The 17,612-nt window shown below is 48.0% G+C and overlaps 1 protein-coding gene across 1 annotated transcript in view; it reads right to left on the reverse strand.

Moving 5' to 3' along the window:
* Positions 1-17,612, reverse strand: part of CFAP57 (cilia and flagella associated protein 57) — a 136,765-nt gene that overhangs the window by 66,089 nt on the left and 53,064 nt on the right. Inside the window, exons 9-10 of the mRNA XM_077823980.1 lie at positions 17,178-17,291; positions 4,078-4,290 (exon numbers count right to left, since the gene is read on the reverse strand). Coding sequence (XP_077680106.1) covers positions 4,078-4,290; positions 17,178-17,291 — 327 coding nt within the window. The remainder of the gene's footprint in view (positions 1-4,077; positions 4,291-17,177; positions 17,292-17,612) is intronic.

Here is a 17,612-nt window from a genome sequence, read left to right on the forward strand (position 1 = left end):
CTCCCCTACCCTGTCTTAATTGGTAGGGACTTCCCCGGGTTTGAGAGCTTACTCCCCCAAATAGAGCCAGGGGAGGGTAGCAACCCCCAGGCTAAGACGGAGGCACCTACAGATAGCCTCACCCCAATGTTTGCCGAATTTGCCCCAGAGTTATTCTCATCCCCCGGAAAACCCCGAAAGTCTAGGTGGGAAAGGAGGATAGATAAAAGATTAGGGACCAGGATTCTAGCAGAGAACCAGAAAACCTCCCTTGTTGGTAGGCGAACCCGCTCAGGAGGCCAGGAGATAATTCAGGCCAGTGAGGACTTGGAGGCAGTTCCTAGCCCAAGTAGGAGCAACCTAGGGGGCGGAGTAGAAACAGACCCCCTGGAACTAGGTCAGATTGGTACCGCACGTGAGAATTTTGGGCAGGACCAAGCCAATGACCTGCTATATGCGAATGTGAGGGAGGAGGTAGTGGAAGTAAATGGCGTACCTGTGGAAGGAAAGACCAAAGGCCCAAGGCCATATTATGTGCTCAAACATGATCTGTTGTACAGGATAGCGCAAATACGAGGGGAAGAAGTAGAGCAACTCTTAGTCCCACGGAAACACACAAGGGCAGTTCTAGAGTTAGCTCACAGTCATCTATTTGGGGGACATCTAGGAGTAGACAAGACACTGGATAGAGTCCTAAGAAGGTTTTATTGGCCAGGAATACATGCAGAGGTCCAGCGCTATTGTGCCTCCTGCCCTGAATGCCAGTTGCATAGCCCCCAACCTCACTTGTGGGCCCCATTAGTACCTTTGCCTATTATTGAAGTCCCTTTTGAGGATAGCAATGGACATAGTGGGCCCACTGGAAAGACTGGCACGGGGCCACTGAAACGTACTAGTCATCCTTGACTATTCCACGCGGTATCCAGAAGCCATTCCTTTAAGAAACCCCACATCCAAGGCAATAGCAAAAGAACTACTCCAGGTTTTTGCCAGAGTGGGCATCCCTAAGGAGATCCTGACAGACCAAGGAACCCCGTTCATGTCGAAATTAAAGAAAGACTTATGTACCCTACTCCGAATCCAGGCCATATGGACCTCAGTCTACCATCCACAAACAGATGGACTGGTCGAGCAGTTTAACCGTACCCTTAAAAGTATGATCTGGAAGGTGGTAGCACAGGACGGAAAAGACTGGGATACCCTTCTACTGTATCTAGTGTTTGTATATGGGAAGTCCCCCAGGCGTCCACTGGTTTCTCTCCCGTTGAACTACTATACGGACGCCACCCATGTGGAATATTAGATTTTGCCAAGGAAGATTGGGAAGAACAACCCAACCCAGGAAAGAATGTCATTGAGCACATGACACAGATGAGAGAGCGAATAACTCAAGTAACCCCTATAGTACAAGAACATTTGGAAAAAGCACAAGAGACCCAGCGGACATATTACAACCATCGGGCGAAAGTACGGAGACTTCAGCCCTGGCGTGACTGAGAGATGTGCCTGGTCATTTGGGGAGCTCCACCCCAGACAGACAACCCACAGGGGCAGGTGAAGATATCTTCTGAGTTAACTCCAGAACAACGAACAGAGGTCATTGATACAATCCAACGGAACCAGGACGTGTTCTGTACAGTTGGGCCGTACGACACTGGTCCAAAATCATATTGTCACCAGTCCCGGAGTAAGGGTGATAAGACCATACCGAATACCGGAAGCTAAAAGGGAAGAAATTAGGACAGAAGTGAAGAAGATGCTGGAACTCGGGGTTATTGAAGAAGCCCACAGCCAGTGGTCCAGCCCTATCCTCCTAGTCCCCAAGCCTGACAGCACCCCGAGGTTTTGCAACGACTTCCGGAAGTTGAATGAAGTATCCCAATTAGATGCCTATCCAATACCATGCATTGACGAGCTACTTGATCAGTTAGGCAAGGCCCGATACCTAACCACTCTAGAACTGACCAAAGGATATTGGCAAATTTCCCTGGCTGAGAATGCCAAGGAAAAGACTGCCTTCTCTACACCCGATGGCCTGTTCCAATACACCATCCTCCCTTTCGGACTCCATGGAGCCCCTGCAACATTCCAATGACTTATAGACAAATTGCTGCGACCCCATGCCAAGTATGCCGCCGCCTATCTAGACGATATAGTCATCCATAGCCCTGACTAGGAAATGCACCTCGGAAAAGTAGAAGTGGTGCTAGACACCCTGCGGGAGGCCGGCCTCACTGCCAACCCTCTCAAATGTGTCATGGGACTAGCTGAGGCCAGATACCTCAGGTATGTAGTAGGGAGAGGTTTGGTGAAACCCCAATGGAACAAAGTGGAGGCAATACAAGGTTGGCCTCAACCAGTCCACAAAAAACAGGTCAGAGCATTTTTAGGGATAGTAGGATACTATCGGAGATTCATCCCTCATTTTGCCACAAGAGCAGGGCCATTGACGGATTTGATAAAGGCTCGAGGCCCTGAGATAGTAAAGTGGACTGATGTGGCAGAAGGAGCATTTGCAGATTTAAGGACAGCCCTTTGCTGCCATTCAATACTCATAGCCCCAGACTTCAAGAAGGAATTCATCCTACAAATAGATGCCTCGGAGGTAGGGCTAGGAGCCGTCCTTTCGCAGATGGTAGGGGAGGAGGAACACCCAATCTTGTACCTCAGCCAGAAACTCCTCCCCAGGGAACAAAAGTATGCCTTCGTTGAAAAGGAATGTCTGGTGGTAAAATGGGCTATGGAGACTCTCCGCTACTACCTACTGGAGTTTACCCTCATGACAGACCATGCCCCACTCTAGTGGATGCACAGAAACAAGGAGAAGAACGCAAGAGTGACTAGGTGGTTCCTATTCCTGCAGCCCTTCCATTTCCGGGTACAGCATAGGGCTGGAAACCAACACGGCAATGCTGATGGCCTATCACGACAGCACTGCCTCTCGTCCCAAGTAGCCCAACCCCATGGTGTTGAGCGGGGGGTGGGATATATGATACAGCATGGCCAGAGGGCAGCAGGAGAGTGTTAGAAGGGAGCTTTATTCCCTATAGACAGAAGAAAGTTTAACAGATTAATTAAAGCACCCGAAGCCAATTAAAGCACCTGAAGTCAATTAGAGCACCTGAAGCCAGTCACCTGACAAAACCCCTCTGCTTCAATCAGAGAAGGGAAGGAGTTGAAGCAGAGTGGATTGGTGTTGGAGTAGAGAGCAGTTTGGAGAAGTGCTGCGGTGGGCTAAGAAGACCAAGACCCTAGGTAAAGGGACACCTGGTTTGTGCAGAGGGAGGGCAAAAAGCCCCACAAGCTGAAAGGCAGAAGAAGGAAGTAGCCCAGGGGAAGAAACCGCTAGTTCAAGCGGTTTACTGCTATCCTTAGGGCCCCTGGGCTGGGACCCCGAGTAGAGGGCGGGCCTGGGTCCCTCCCTCTCCACTCCCCTCCTCTAGGACACTAGTGGGGCAGTTAATACCCCAGTTCAGGGGCGAGAAACGAACCCTCCCCAAGAAGAGAAAGCGCGAGACCCATCAAAGTAGTGCTGGCAATTTGCCACACAATATATCTAGGAAGAATATGGGACATAGTGTCACATAGGGTTTATAAATAGATCTTTGTACAATTTTCAAAAGTGTCCAAGTAACTTTTCAAGATGAGACTTTGGTGCTTTTGAAAATTTTAAACACTTGTTACACACATTTAACTGCTTCTGTAAAGAAAAGCTGTGGACAATGGAAACTGCAATAGATGAGATATATTTGAATTTTAGTAAAGCTTTTGATAAATGTAGCTCAAAGTTAATTTGTCATATGCATTGAAAAATTGCTGGAAGTAACATAAATTGAAATGAAATGAAATAGCAACAAATGCTCAGGTATCATGGTGAAGGGCACAGTATAAGAACATAGATAAATAACAACATAACATTTCAGGTGGTAGGAGGTGTCAGTGGATGCATACAAAGACAAGGTTCCTTCCTAATTGCTTAAACTGGAAAATGGGAGGTAGGGAGAGGAAAGCACCGGTGCTTTCCCTGGGTAATAACCATCCTTTAAGCTGCCTGTCAGGACCTAGCGAAGTCACAGGTATGTATGTTAGCTGGCTCACCGAAGAATCCGAAATTTCCTTGAGCGTTTGGTCAGATCCAACAGCAAAGATGATTTTGGCATCAGGAGAGATGGCAACACCGCTGTAGCTGCAGGACTTGAGCACACACTCTGACTCCCTCTTACCCGTCAACAAGCTCCACTCATACACTGCACCATCTGTGCCACAGGAAATCAACTTATTGTCATCTGCACTCCATATGACTGAGCGCACCTGGTAAGAGTGGAAACACACCAATCAGACCCACACTTGGTGACTCTATGAGCCCTGGAAGGGAGCTTGTCTTGTTAAATCTGACCATTTTATCTGGTGAACCCCTTCTAGACATGGTTCTGTTTATAGTAATCCCTGTTTTATATGGCACAGCCATGCTTCTAATATAGCTTTTGATCTTTTTAAACAACCAAATGTTTTGCAATTGAATTTGTCCTTTTTTCTTTGTGTTTTTTTTGCTTTATTATTTTTTTCTTTTGTTTTTGATTTTTGCTTTAGAAAATGTATAAGAATTACTTATAGAATTAATCACTCTGATAGAAAATGTTAAAATGCTAATCATATTAGTGAGCATAAGGGGAGTTCTGTAACATATCTCCAGGTTCTTTCACCTGTTACTCCACTACCATTACCAACTGTTACCCTTCAGAACAACCTGAGACTATTCAGATACATTATACAAGTTGACAGGTTTCAGAGTAACAGCCGTGTCAGTCTGTATTCGCAAAAAGAAAAGGAGTACTTGTGGCACCTTAGAGACTAACCAATTTATTTGAGCATGAGCTTTCGTGAGCTATTGAGCTCATGCTCAAATAAACTGGTTAGTCTCTAAGGTGCCACAAGTACTCCTTTTCATTATACAAGTTGGCTACCAGTGACTGAGCTCCTACCTAGTGAGAAGCAAGATATTTGCACTACAGCAGATATTACAGAAGATAATACAGAACATATTTGCACTACAGCAATGAACTACAGAAATATTAGAATAAATAATATAAAAAAGGGTTACTGACTTAACTGTTGTTCTTGCTCATGTCCATGCCGCATTAGGTGTGTGCGTGCTGTGGGCACTGTTGCTGGAGATGTTTCTCTCAGTGATATCCATTGGGCTGGCTTTAGCACCCTCTGGTGCAGCGTGCTCAGGTTGTGGTATAAGGGGTGTCACCGGCTATGCACCTTCTCAGTTCCTTCTTGTTGGTCCACTCTGACAGAGGGGCAGGAGGGTGGGTCGTGGAATGGACATAAGCAACACATCTCAAAGAACAACAATTATGGTCAGTAACCTTTTTTTTTTTTTCGAGTGCTTGGTCATGTCCATTCCATATTAGGTGACTCACAAGTAGTACCTCAGGAGGTGGAATCAGAGTTCATGGACGTGCTGATTCTAACACTGCTCTTCTGAACCTGGTGTCGTCTCCGGCCTGTGGGATGATGGTGTAGTGGGATGCAAAGGTATGCACCGATGACCAAGTTGCTGCCCTGCAGTTGTTCTGGACTGGGACTTGTGCAAGGAATGCCTCTGAAGAGACCTTAGCTTTTGTGGAGTGAGCAGTTAGGATGGCCAGAGGCGGTTATCCAGGACAAGATTCTCTGGGATGATACTGGATGCCATTTCATCTTTTCTGCTACAAAGAGATATGTGAATTTGTGAAAGGGTTTAGTCCTTTTAATACAGAAGGTGCGGGCATGCCTAATGTCCAATGAGTGAAGCTGCTGCTCCTCAGAGTTTATGTGAGGCTTTGGGAAGAAGACTGTCAGGAAAATAGCCTGGTTGCTATGGAATTTTGAAACCATCTTTGGCAGGAAAGCTGGGTGGGGTGCAGCTGGATCTTGTCCTTGAAGAACACTGTGTACAGTGGTTCTGACATAAGGGCCCTGATTTCAGAAACCCTTCTGGCTGAGGTGATCATCACCAGGAATACAACTTTCCAAGAGAGGAGAATTAGAGGGCGCAATGCTAGGGGTTCAAAGGGACGGCGCATGAACCTTGACAGACCCAGATTTAAGTCACATGGAAGGAGGCCCCGAGGATAGAGTTTCTCCAGTACCTTGAGAAACCGGACCACCATCTTGTGAGAGAACATTGACCTGCCATTCACCAGTGGGTGGAAGGCCAAGATTACTGCCAAGTGCACCTTGATGGACACAAGGGCCAGACCTTGCTGCTTTAGATGGAGGAAGTAATGGCTATTAGCCAGGATGGGCAGGGATGGTGTCCCTAGCCTCCATTTGCCAGAAGCTGGGAATAGGCAACAGAGGATAGATCACTTGATGACTACCTATTCTATTCATTCCCTCTGGGGCACCTGGCATTGGCCACTGTCGGAAGACAGTATACTGGGCTAGATGGACCTTTGGTCTGACCCAGTATGGCCATTCTTATGTTCTTAAGTAGTCCAAGACAACCTGAAGAGAAGATCGGATCGGAGAGAGACCTCTATGTCATGCCCAAATTGAGAAGCGTTTCCATTTGGCAAGGTAGGTAGCCCTAGTGGACGGCTTTCTACTACCTATCAAAATCTGGAGAACTTGCTCCTAACAGGCCTGCTCCTCCAGGTTCAGCCATGTAACATCCACACAGTTATGTGAAGGGAGGCAAGGTTTGGGTGAAGTAACCGCCATAGTCTTCTGAGATCAGGTCCAGACAGAGCAGAAGCAGAAGTGGAATTGCTATTGATAGATCCAGCAGCTTACCAAACTGGTGTTGACGTGGCCACGCTGGGGCTATGAGAATAACTCTCGCCTTGTCCTGCTTGATTTTCAGAAGGACGTTGTGAACCAGAGGGACTAGGGGAAAAGCGTAGAGCAGCAGCCCTGTCCATGGGAGCAGGAAGGCATAGGAGAGAGAAAGCCCAGGCTGTGCCCTCACAGTAAGAAAAACTGATGGGACTTTCTGTTCTGCTTGGTCACGAACAGGTCCACCTGGGGAGATCCCCAGGTTTGGAAGATGAACCTGATGATTTCTGGTGAAGGGACCACTTGTGGTGAGAGGAAAAGGACCTGCTGAGGTGATCCGCTCTGGGAAGATGTGAAGCCTCAAGGTGTATGGAGTGCTTAACGCAGAAATACCATAGATGGATGGCCTCCTGACACAGGGTAGAGGATCAAGCTCTTCCCTGCTTGTTGATATAGAACATACCCACGGTATTGTCTGTCAGGACTTGCATCACCTTGCCAGAGATCAGGGAAAGGAACACTTAGCAGGCTAAGCAGACAACACTGAGTTCTCTGATGTTTATGTGCAGGGAGAGTTCTATAGGCCAAGGTCTTCCTGCAGTAAGAAGAAGCAGCCATAATAGGAGAGCAGAAGCAATGAGTTAAGAAGCAGGGAGTCATGTTCCATCTAAACGGCATCAAAACCATATAATATTGGATTGTTAAGAAGCATTTCTGCCCTAATAGCACCAACAGCGACCAGACAGACAGACAAATCTTAAGATGTGCAAAGAGAAATTTGCAAGAAAACACTCTGTCTGGCAAAGCCACTTACCAGCAGTTTTGGTTGAAAAGAGACCATTGATTGCTTTTGTCTGTTTTTAATTTGAAATACTTCAGTTTGTTTCGCTATGCAGTAACTCCTCACTTAAGTCGTCCCGGTTAACATTGTTACGTTGCTGATGAATTTATTAGAGAACATGATTCTTTAAAGTTGTGCAATGCTCCCTTAGAACCTTGTTTGGCAGCCGCCTGCTTTGTCCACTGCTTGCAGAAAGAGCAGCCAGTTGGAGCTCCCTGGTGGGGGCTTGGAACCAGGATGGGCTGGCAGCCCCCCCTCTCAACTCCCCTAGGTTAACTGGGCAGCAGCCACCTAGCAGGCTATCAATTGCTGGGCAGTTCAGGTGTCCCCTCCCCCACTGCCCTCTGCTGCTCCTGCCCTCTGCCTTGCAGCTGCTCTCGGGAGCCTCCTGCTTGCTGTGCGGGGGTCGGGATGCTGATGTCAGGGTGTCATGTCCGTCGTCCCCCCCCCCGGCTCCTTTACCCCGTTCCACAGAGCAGGGTGGGACACAAAGCTTGCTGGTAGCAGCTGCTGTCTCAACTTCCTGATCTACTTAAAAAGGCAAAAAGGAAAGGTTTCAGAGTAGCAGCCGTGTTAGTCTGTATTCGCAAAAAGACAAGGAGGACTTGTGGCACCTTAGACTAACCAATTTATTTGGGCATAAGCTTGCGTGAGCTACAGTTCACTTCATTGGATGCAGTGTACTTAGAGTGGGGTCAGTGCACTTAAAGGGGAAAAACGCATCTCTCTCTCTCTCACACACACACACAGCGTGTGTGTCTCTGTCTCTCTCTGCCATGGTGTGTCTCCTCCCACAATTTGTGCTGCCTTGTAGAGCATGAGGCTGCATTAAAAACATGTTAATACTTGAGGGCTCAGCTGAGTGCTAGTTCATTTAGCAGTAAGGCATTCCCTGGGAAATATCCCACCCTTTTCCATCCACCCCAAACAAGCTTCACAATCATCATTGCAATCATCATTGCATCATTGTATACCATATTAAATTGTTTCCTAACCCCTCCATATTTACATTACTTCTTACGGGGAAATTCGATTCGCTTAACATCGTTTCACTCACAGTAGCATTTTCCAGGAATATAACTACAACATAACTACTTACTGAATGGGGGAGGCAACCTAGTGACAGATGATGTGGAAAAAGCTGAAATACTCAATGATTTTTTTTGCCTCAGTCTTCACAGACAAGCTCAGACTGCTGCACTGGGCAACACAGTATGGGGAGGAGGTGAGCAGCCCTCAGTGGTGAAAGAACAGGTTAAAGACTATTTAGAAAAGCTGGACATGCACAAGCCCATGGGTCCAGATCTAATGCATCCAAGTGTGCTGAGGGAGTTGGCTGATGTGATTGCAGAGCCATTGGCCATTATCTTTGAAAATTTGTGGCGACCAGGGGAGGTCCCTGACGATTGGAAAAACGCAAATATAGTGCTCATTTTAAAAAAGGGAAGAAAGAGAATCTGGGGAACTACAGACCAGTCAGCCTCACTTCAGTCCCCAGCAAAATCATGGAGCAGGTCCTCAAGGAATCCATTTTGAAGCACTTGGAGGAGAGGAAGGTGATCAGGAATGGTCAACATGGATTCACCAAGGGCAAGTCATGCCTGACCAACCTGATTGCCTTCTATGATGAGATAAGTGGCTCTGTGGATATGGGGAAAGCGGTGGATGTGATATATCTTGACTTTAGCAAAGCTTTTGATACAGTCTCCCACGGTATTCTTCCCAGCAAGTTAAAGAAGTATGGCTTGGACGAATGGACTATAAGGTGGACAGAAAGCTGGCTAGATTGTCGGGCTCAACAGGCAGTGATCAATGGCTCGATGCTTAGTTGGCAGCTGGTATCAAGCGGAGTGCCCCAGGGGTTGGTCCTGGGGCTGGTTTTGTTCAACATCTTTATTAATGATCTGGATGATGGGATGAATTGCATCCTCAGCAAATTCGCAGATGACACTAAACTTGGGGGACAGGTAGATATGCGAAGGGTAGGGATGGGGTCCAGAGTGACCTAGACAAATTGGAGGATTGGGCCAAAAGAAATCTGATGAGGTTCAACAAGGACAAGTGCAGAGTCCTGCACTTAGGACGGAAGAATCCCATGCACTGCTACAGACTAGGGACTGTGTGGCTAGGCAGCAGTTCTGCAGAAAAGGACCTAAGGGTTACAGTGGATGAGAAGCTAGATATGAGTCAACAGTGTGCCCTTGTTACCAAGAAGGCTAACCGCATTTTGGGCTGTATAAGTAGGAGCATTGCCAGCAGATCGAGGGATGTGATCATTCCCCTCTATTCGGCATTGGTGAGGCCTCACCTGGAGTACTGTCTGGTTTTGGGCCCTACAATACAAGAAGGATGTAGAAAAATTGGAAAGAGCCCAGCGGAGGGCAACAAAAATGATTAGGGGGCTGGAGGACATGACTTATGAGGAGAGGCTGAGGGAACTGGGATTATTTAGTCTGCAGAAGAGAAGAATGAGGGGGGATTTGATAGCTACTTTCAACTACCTGAAAGGGGGTTCCAAAGAGGATGGATCTAGACTATTCTCAGTGGTACCAGATGATAGAACAAGGAGTTATGGTCTCAAGTTGCAGTGGGGGAGGTTTAGGTTGGATACTAGAAGGGTGGCGAAGCACTTGAATGGGTTACCTAGGGAAGTGGTGGAATCTCCTTCCTTAGAGGTTTTTAAGGCCAGGCTTGACAAATGATTTAGTTGGGGATTGGTCCTGCTTTGAGCAGGGGGTTGGACTAGATGACCTCCTGAGGTCCCTTCCAACCCTGATATTCTATGATTCTATGAAGGTGATGGGTGATTACTAGCCATGTCGGGGGCAGTAACTAACTATGTTAGAGGAGCAGTATGTAACTTGTTTGTATCAGGGTATAAAGATGTATCTCAGAGGGAGTGTCTTTGTCTAGCCTAGGGAAGAACAGAGTTTCATCTTTCACTGAACTGGTCCATTGTTATGGGCATACATGTATTAGTGGTACGATAGAGTCTGCGGGATACTAGAACCATGCTTAATAGACAATAAACCTGGCCTTCGTACCCTAATGAATCTTGTAGTCATTGGGCAGTTCGCTCGAGGTCTGCTGTGCCAGTTATCTGTACAGAGCTGGAACAGCACATAGGAAGAACACACACATGCAGCCAAACATCTAACCACAAGCCCACAGTAGGGTAAAGTTGTGGTGCCCTAGATTGTGCAGGTAACACTTGGACCATAAGCTGTTGAGGTGGGCTCCCCAACCCAGGTCTGATCGTCCGAAACTAGAGACAATGATGGCTGTGGGGCCACAAAGGGTACCCCCATCATTACCAACCTTGGGTCCTTCCACCAGTCCAGGGAAGTGTGGACCAGGGGTGGAATGGTGAGCACTGAATCCAAGTGGTGTCTGTTCATGGAACACACTCATGCTAGCCACATCTGGAGAGGCCTGAGATGCAGCCTTGCATGCCAAACCACATAAATGCATGCAGCCATGTGCCCCAGTAGCTTGAGGCAAACTTGGGCTGTCGTAATTGGGTGGATCATGACTTTGGATACTAGATCCAACATAGTCTGAAATCAGGTCTCCGGAAGGAAGGCTCTGGCCTGGGTCGACTCGAGCAGTGCCCCCAATAAATTCTATTCTCTGAACTGGGACAAGAGTTGACTTCTGCTCATTCATCAACAGGCTCAGCAACCGGAAGGTGGCTTGGACCATGCTAATGCTATTCCATACGTGAGCTTCTAACTGCCCCTTGATCAGCCAGTTGTCAAGGAATGGGTAGACCTGAACACCTCGCCATCTGAGGAAGGCCGCTACTACTGCCATGAACTTCGTGAAAACCCAGACGACTGCAGACAGGTTGAATGGGAGAGCAGTGAATTGGTAGTGGCATTGGTTTACAATGAATCTGAGAAATCTTCTGTGGCCACAGATGATAGAAATGTGAAAGTAGGCATCCTTTAAGTCGAAGGAAGAATATGAGTGCCCTGGATCCAGGAAGGGAATGGTGAAAGCCAGGGAGACTACGAGGAACCTCAATTTCTTGAAATATCTGTTGCAGCGACCCAGGTCCAGAATGGGCCGAAGGCCCCTTTTGGCCTTTAGGATTAGGAAATCATAGAATCATAGAATCTCAGGGTTGGAAGGGACCCCTGAAGGTCATCTAGTCCAACCCCCTGCTCGAAGCAGGACGAATTCCCAGTTAAATCATCCCAGCCAGGGCTTTGTCAAGCCTGACCTTAAAAATCTCTAAGGAAGGAGATTCTACCACCTCCCTAGGTAACGTATTCCAGTGTTTCACCACCCTCTTAGTGAAAAAGTTTTTCCTAATATTCAATCTAAACCTCCCCCACTGCAACTTGAGACCATTACTCCTCGTTCTGTCATCTGCTACCATTGAGAACAGTCTAGAGCCATCCTCTTTGGAACCCCCTTTCAGGTAGTTGAAAGCAGCTATCAAATCCCCCCTCATTCTTCTCTTCTGCAGGCTAAACAATCCCAGCTCCCTCAGCCTCTTCTCATAAGTCATGTGTTCTAGACCCCTAATCATTTTTGTTGCCCTTCGCTGGACTCTCTCCAATTTATCCACATCCTTCTTGTAGTGTGGGGCCCAAAACTGGACACAGTACTCCAGATGAGACCTCACCAATGTCGAATAGAGGGGAACGATCACGTCCCTCGATCTGCTCGCTGTGCCCCTACTTATACATCCCAAAATGCCATTGGCCTTCTTGGCAACAAGGGCACACTGCTGACTCATATCCAGCTTCTCGTCCACTGTCACCCCTAGGTCCTTTTCCGCAGAACTGCTGCCTAGCCATTCGGTCCCTAGTCTGTAGCGGTGCATTGGATTCTTCCATCCTAAGTGCAGGACCCTGCACTTATCCTTATTGAACCTCATCAGATTTCTTTTGGCCCAATCCTCCAATTTGTCTAGGTCCTTCTGTATCCTATCCCTCCCCTCCAGCGTATCTACCACTCCTCCCAGTTCAGTATCATCCGCAAATTTGCTGAGAGTGCAATCCACACCATCCTCCAGATCATTTATGAAGATATTGAACAAAACCGGCCCCAGGACCGACCCTTGGGGCACTCCACTTGATACCGGCTATTGGGAGTAAATATTGGGAGTAAGCCCCCTTCCCCCTCAAATTTTGAGGAACCTCCTCCACCGCCCCCCTCTGTAAGAGGAACTGCACCTCCTGGGCGACGAGTTGCTCATGATAAGGGTCCATGCAGAGGGACAGAGATTGGGGTGGGAGGGAGGGGTGGATGAAAACTGAAAGGTATAGACGATTGTCACTGTTCTGAACACCTAATGATCTGTTATTATGCAGGACCACACTGAGCTGAAGTGGGACAAATGGTCCAAAAATAAAGGGGAGGCAGGATCTGAAGTGAGAACTGCTCTAGGCCCCTTGGGTGCACCTTCAAAAGGGCTGCTTGGGCCCACTGGAGTACCTATGTAACCTCTGAGGTGGAGGGGAGCAGTTGATGCCACTTGTAACCTCTCCCTTTCCTTTTATAGGACTCCTGTCTCATAGGTGGAGCCGAGAAACATGGCAGCTGTTGGGGCCTGAAGTGCTTACAGGAAACCAACGGAGCGTAAAGGCCCAGTGACCTGAGGGTGGCCCTTGAGTTCTTCAGGCCATGGAGTGTTATGTCTGTCTGCTCCAAAAATAATGAGGAACCTTCAAAAAGGAGGTCCTGGATGGATTGTTTAGACCTCATGAGGAAGTTCCAAGACCTGAAGCCAAGAGCATCATTTCATGGTGACAGCAGAGGCCATTGTCCTGGCTGCTGTGTTGGCTATATCTATAGCCACCTTGAGAGATGTCCTGGCCACATTCTTACCGTCCTCCAAGATGGCAGAGAACTCCTGCTTTGAGTCCTGAGGCAGACAGTCTTTAAACTTGGCTAAGGAGTCTCACAGATTGTAGTTGTATCTCCCCACGAAGGCTTGCTAGTTAGATATACAGCTGCAGGCTACCCATTGAATAAGCTTTTCCCCCAAACAGGTCCAGTTTTTTCATATCCTTTTGTTTCGGGGCAGCGCTCGTCTGGCCCTTCCTGTCCCTCTCATTGGCTGTCAACACACCAAGGGACCCTGGTGGGGGGTGGGAGTATAGGTACTTGTACCCACTTGCTGACATATAATATTTCTTTTCTGCCTTCTTTGAGGTGTGGGGTAGAAAAGACTGGGTTTACCACAGGGCCTTAACTAGACCCATTACAGCCTTGTTAATGGGTAAGGCCACTTTGGAGAGAGCTGCTGCAGCCAGAATGTCAATAAGGCTGTGGGATGATTCCTAAAAATCCTCAGTCTCCAGCCCCAGGGTAGCTGCTATCTGCTTCAGAAGGTCCTGATGGGCCCTGAAGTCATCCTGCGGAAATGAGTTACTTGGCCTCAAGACAGCCTCATCTCAGGAGGAGGAGGATGCTTGCACCAGAGGAAGGACGCTTTCCTCTTCCTCAATGACATCCATGGTAGCCACATCTTGAACGTTGGAACCAGAGTCGGGGTCTGGTGCCAACAAGGAAGGGGCGGTAGCCCACTCTCAGAAACCAACAGGTATGATTGATAGCAGGGAGGACTCGGTACCAGGGGAAACCTCCCAGGGTTCCAGTATGGCCACTGCATAGGCTACTGACCCATTGGCTAAGTGCTGGGGGCGGGACCCGCACCGAGATCTGGCAGCACATAGACTGGGATCTATAGGAGGATCCTGGGAACTACAGGCCAGTCAGCCTCACCTCAGTCCCCAGAAAAATCATGGAGCAGGTCCTCAAAGAATCAATCCTGAAGCACTTACATGAGAGGAAAGTGATCAGGAACAGTCAGCATGGATTCACCAAGGGAAGGTCATGCCTGACTAATCTAATCGCCTTCTATGATGAGATTACTGGCTCTGTGGATGAAGGGAAAGCACTGGATGTATTGTTTCTTGACTTTAGCAAAGCTTTTGACACGGTCTCCCACAGTATTCTTGTCAGCAAGTTAAAGAAGTATGGGCTGGATGAATGCACTATAAAGGTGGGTAGAAAGTTGGCTAGATTGTCGGGCTCAATGGGTAGTGATCAATGGCTCCATGTCGAGTTGGCAGCCGGTGTCAAGTGGAGTACCCCAGGGGTCGGTCCTGGGGCCGGTTTTGTTCAATATCTTCATAAATGATCTGGAGGATGGTGTGGATTGCACTCTCAGCAAATTTGCGGATGATACGAAACTGGGAGGAGTGGTAGATACGCTGGAGGGCAGGGATAGGATACAGAGGGACCTAGACAAATTGGAGGATTGGGCCAGAAGAAATCTGATGAGGTTCAATAAGGATAAGTGCAGGGTCCTGCACTTAGGACGGAAGAACCCAATGCACAGCTACAGACTAGGGACCGAATGGCTAGGCAGCAGTTCTGCGGAAAAGGACCTAGGGGTGACAGTGGACGAGAAGCTGGATATGAGTCAGCAGTGTGCCCTTGTTGCCAAGAAGGCCAATGGCATTTTGGGATGTATAAGTAGGGGCATAGCGAGCAGATCGAGGGACGTGATTGTCCCCCTCTATTCGACATTGGTGAGGCCTTATCTGGAGTACTGTGTCCAGTTTTGGGCCCCACACTACAAGAAGGATGTGGATAAATTGGAGAGAGTCCAGCGAAGGGCAACAAAAATGATTAGCGGTCTGGAACACATGACTTATGAGGAGACGCTGAGGGAACTGGGATTGTTTAGTCTGCAGAAGAGAAGAATGAGGGGGGATTTGATAGCTGCTTTCAACTTCCCGAGAGGTGGTTCCAGAGAGGATGGTTCTAGACTATTCTCAGTGGTAGAAGAGGACAGCACAAGGAGTAATGGTCTCAAGTTGCAGTGGGGGAGGTTTAGGTTGGATATTAGGAAAAACTTTTTCACTAAGAGGGTGGTGAAACACTGGAATGCGTTACCTAGGGAGGTGGTAGAATCTCCTTCCTTAGAAGTTTTTAAGGTCAGGCTTGACAAAGCCCTGGCTGGGATGATTTAATTGGGGATTGGTCCTGCTTTGAGCAGGGGGTTGGACTAGATGACCTCCTGAGGTCCCTTCCAACCCTGATATTCTATGTTTCTGTGGGTACTGGTGATGGCCCTGAGGCTCAACATAGGGTTCCCTTAGCCTCAGAAGAAGAGTTCTCCTTCGGTCACCACGGTGGAGTGGTACCCCTCTCTGTCTCCATTCAGTGCTGGGGGTCTGGGGACCATCAGCCGACTGGAGATGATAACGACAATGGTATCAGGGTCAGCTTGCCCCTAGAAGGTCCTGGGAGGCCTGGTGCTGGAAAGGAGCTCGAAACTCCATGCTACTTCCTGCTCATAGACATCAGAGCCAGCAGCTGTCCCATTGGAGTTGGGAGAGAAAGTAAGTTCCTGGCCCCTGCAAAGGCCTCTGCGGTCAATGGAACTGTCAGACTGCTGGTGCCACGGTGGCTTCTGGGTGTTGGCGGCGGGTCCGGCACCAGACAAAGTGTTCTGGGCAGATTTGACGATGCCACAATGTGAGCTGCACTCTGCTGCCTTCCCCATGCTCGTCCTTCTTCTGCACTGGTGAGTGCCCTCTGTTGGTGCACTGCTTTTTGTGCTTCTTCTTCAGCACTGGAGATGGTAAACAGTGCCAGGAAGAGTGTGGTACTGAAGAAGTGCTTCACACCAAGGCCAAAGTGCTTGTTGCAGAATTGGAGTGGCTTGGCTCTGAGGCTGGTCTTAGAGTGGCTTCCATTAGCATAGCTTTCAGTCTTATTTCTCTAACTCTTTTTTGTGCGGGATCTAAAGTCCTGACAAATGTGGCACATGTCCCTCACGTGAGTTTCTCACAAGCACTTCAAGTGGCTGGAGTGCAGGTTGCTCACCGGCATAGGTTTTCCGCAGAAGGCACAATGTTTGAGGCCTGGGGACCGGGGCATGCCCAGCTGCTGGGGTGAAAAAAGTCCCCCAAGGATAGGGACTACCTAGTCACACTAACGCTAACTACAATATCTATATACACTAAAACTATACTTAAAACTAATAAACTATGAATCAGAATCCAAAAACCACTGGGAAGAAGCTTTGAAGTAAGAGGGGTTGTTCCAGCAACTGTCACAGACAGTGAAAAGGAACTGAGAAGGTGAGTGGCTGGTGGCGCCCCTTATACCGGCCCATAAGCACGCAGCACCAGAGGTGCTAGAGCCAGCCTGACGGATACCACTGAGGGAAAAAACTCTGGCAGTGGTGCACATGGCGCACACACACCTAACATGGCATGGACAAGAAGAACCAATCTTTTAATTAAATTTTTGTAAAAATATCTATATTTTCCAGGTCATTAATAAATATTAAGCACTGGCTGTAGAACAGAACCTTGTGGCATCTGCTGCCAGCTTTCTGCCATGATGAAAATTTACCATTTATTTCTCTGTATCTCTGCTTCCTGACTGTTAGCCAATCTCTGATCCATTACAGTTCTTTACCTCTCCCCCATGAATATTAAGTTTCCTTAATAGTCCCTGTGACAGACTTGGATACAGGCTTTTTGAAACTTCTAATAAATTATATCTACCAGTTCTCCTTTAGCCACTACTGTGGTAGGCATTGCACACTGACCTTTCCATTGTGTCCTTTCAGATTATTAACATTCTCAAAGCTGGTGGTGGAGTAAATATGAATCACATTTCCATTAACTGCAGCGAAAAGATGACCCCCATTACTGAAGGTGCACTGGAGAGAGAGAGTGAGAAAGCACACACAACTATTACAGAATGTATGATGGAAACGCAGGAAGAAACCCACAACACCCAGTCTCTTACTGAAGTTGCAATACAGTCACCAGTTTGAAGGTCATGCAAGAAGAAACCTCCATGTATGGACATCATTTTTCATGATGCTCCCTCATCTCCTAGGACCCTCTTCTTAGCTACCCCATGGGTCTGATGCCCCTTTCTCCTGCAAATTCCACTTCCACACTGCTTCTCACCTCTCTGGTGACTCCCAGGTCCCAAGCCCCCATTATGCCCTTTTTCACTCAGGATTCCCTCCTCA

Source organism: Eretmochelys imbricata, chromosome 8 (genome assembly GCF_965152235.1).
Source record: "Eretmochelys imbricata isolate rEreImb1 chromosome 8, rEreImb1.hap1, whole genome shotgun sequence".
Lineage (NCBI taxonomy): Eukaryota > Metazoa > Chordata > Testudines > Cheloniidae > Eretmochelys > Eretmochelys imbricata.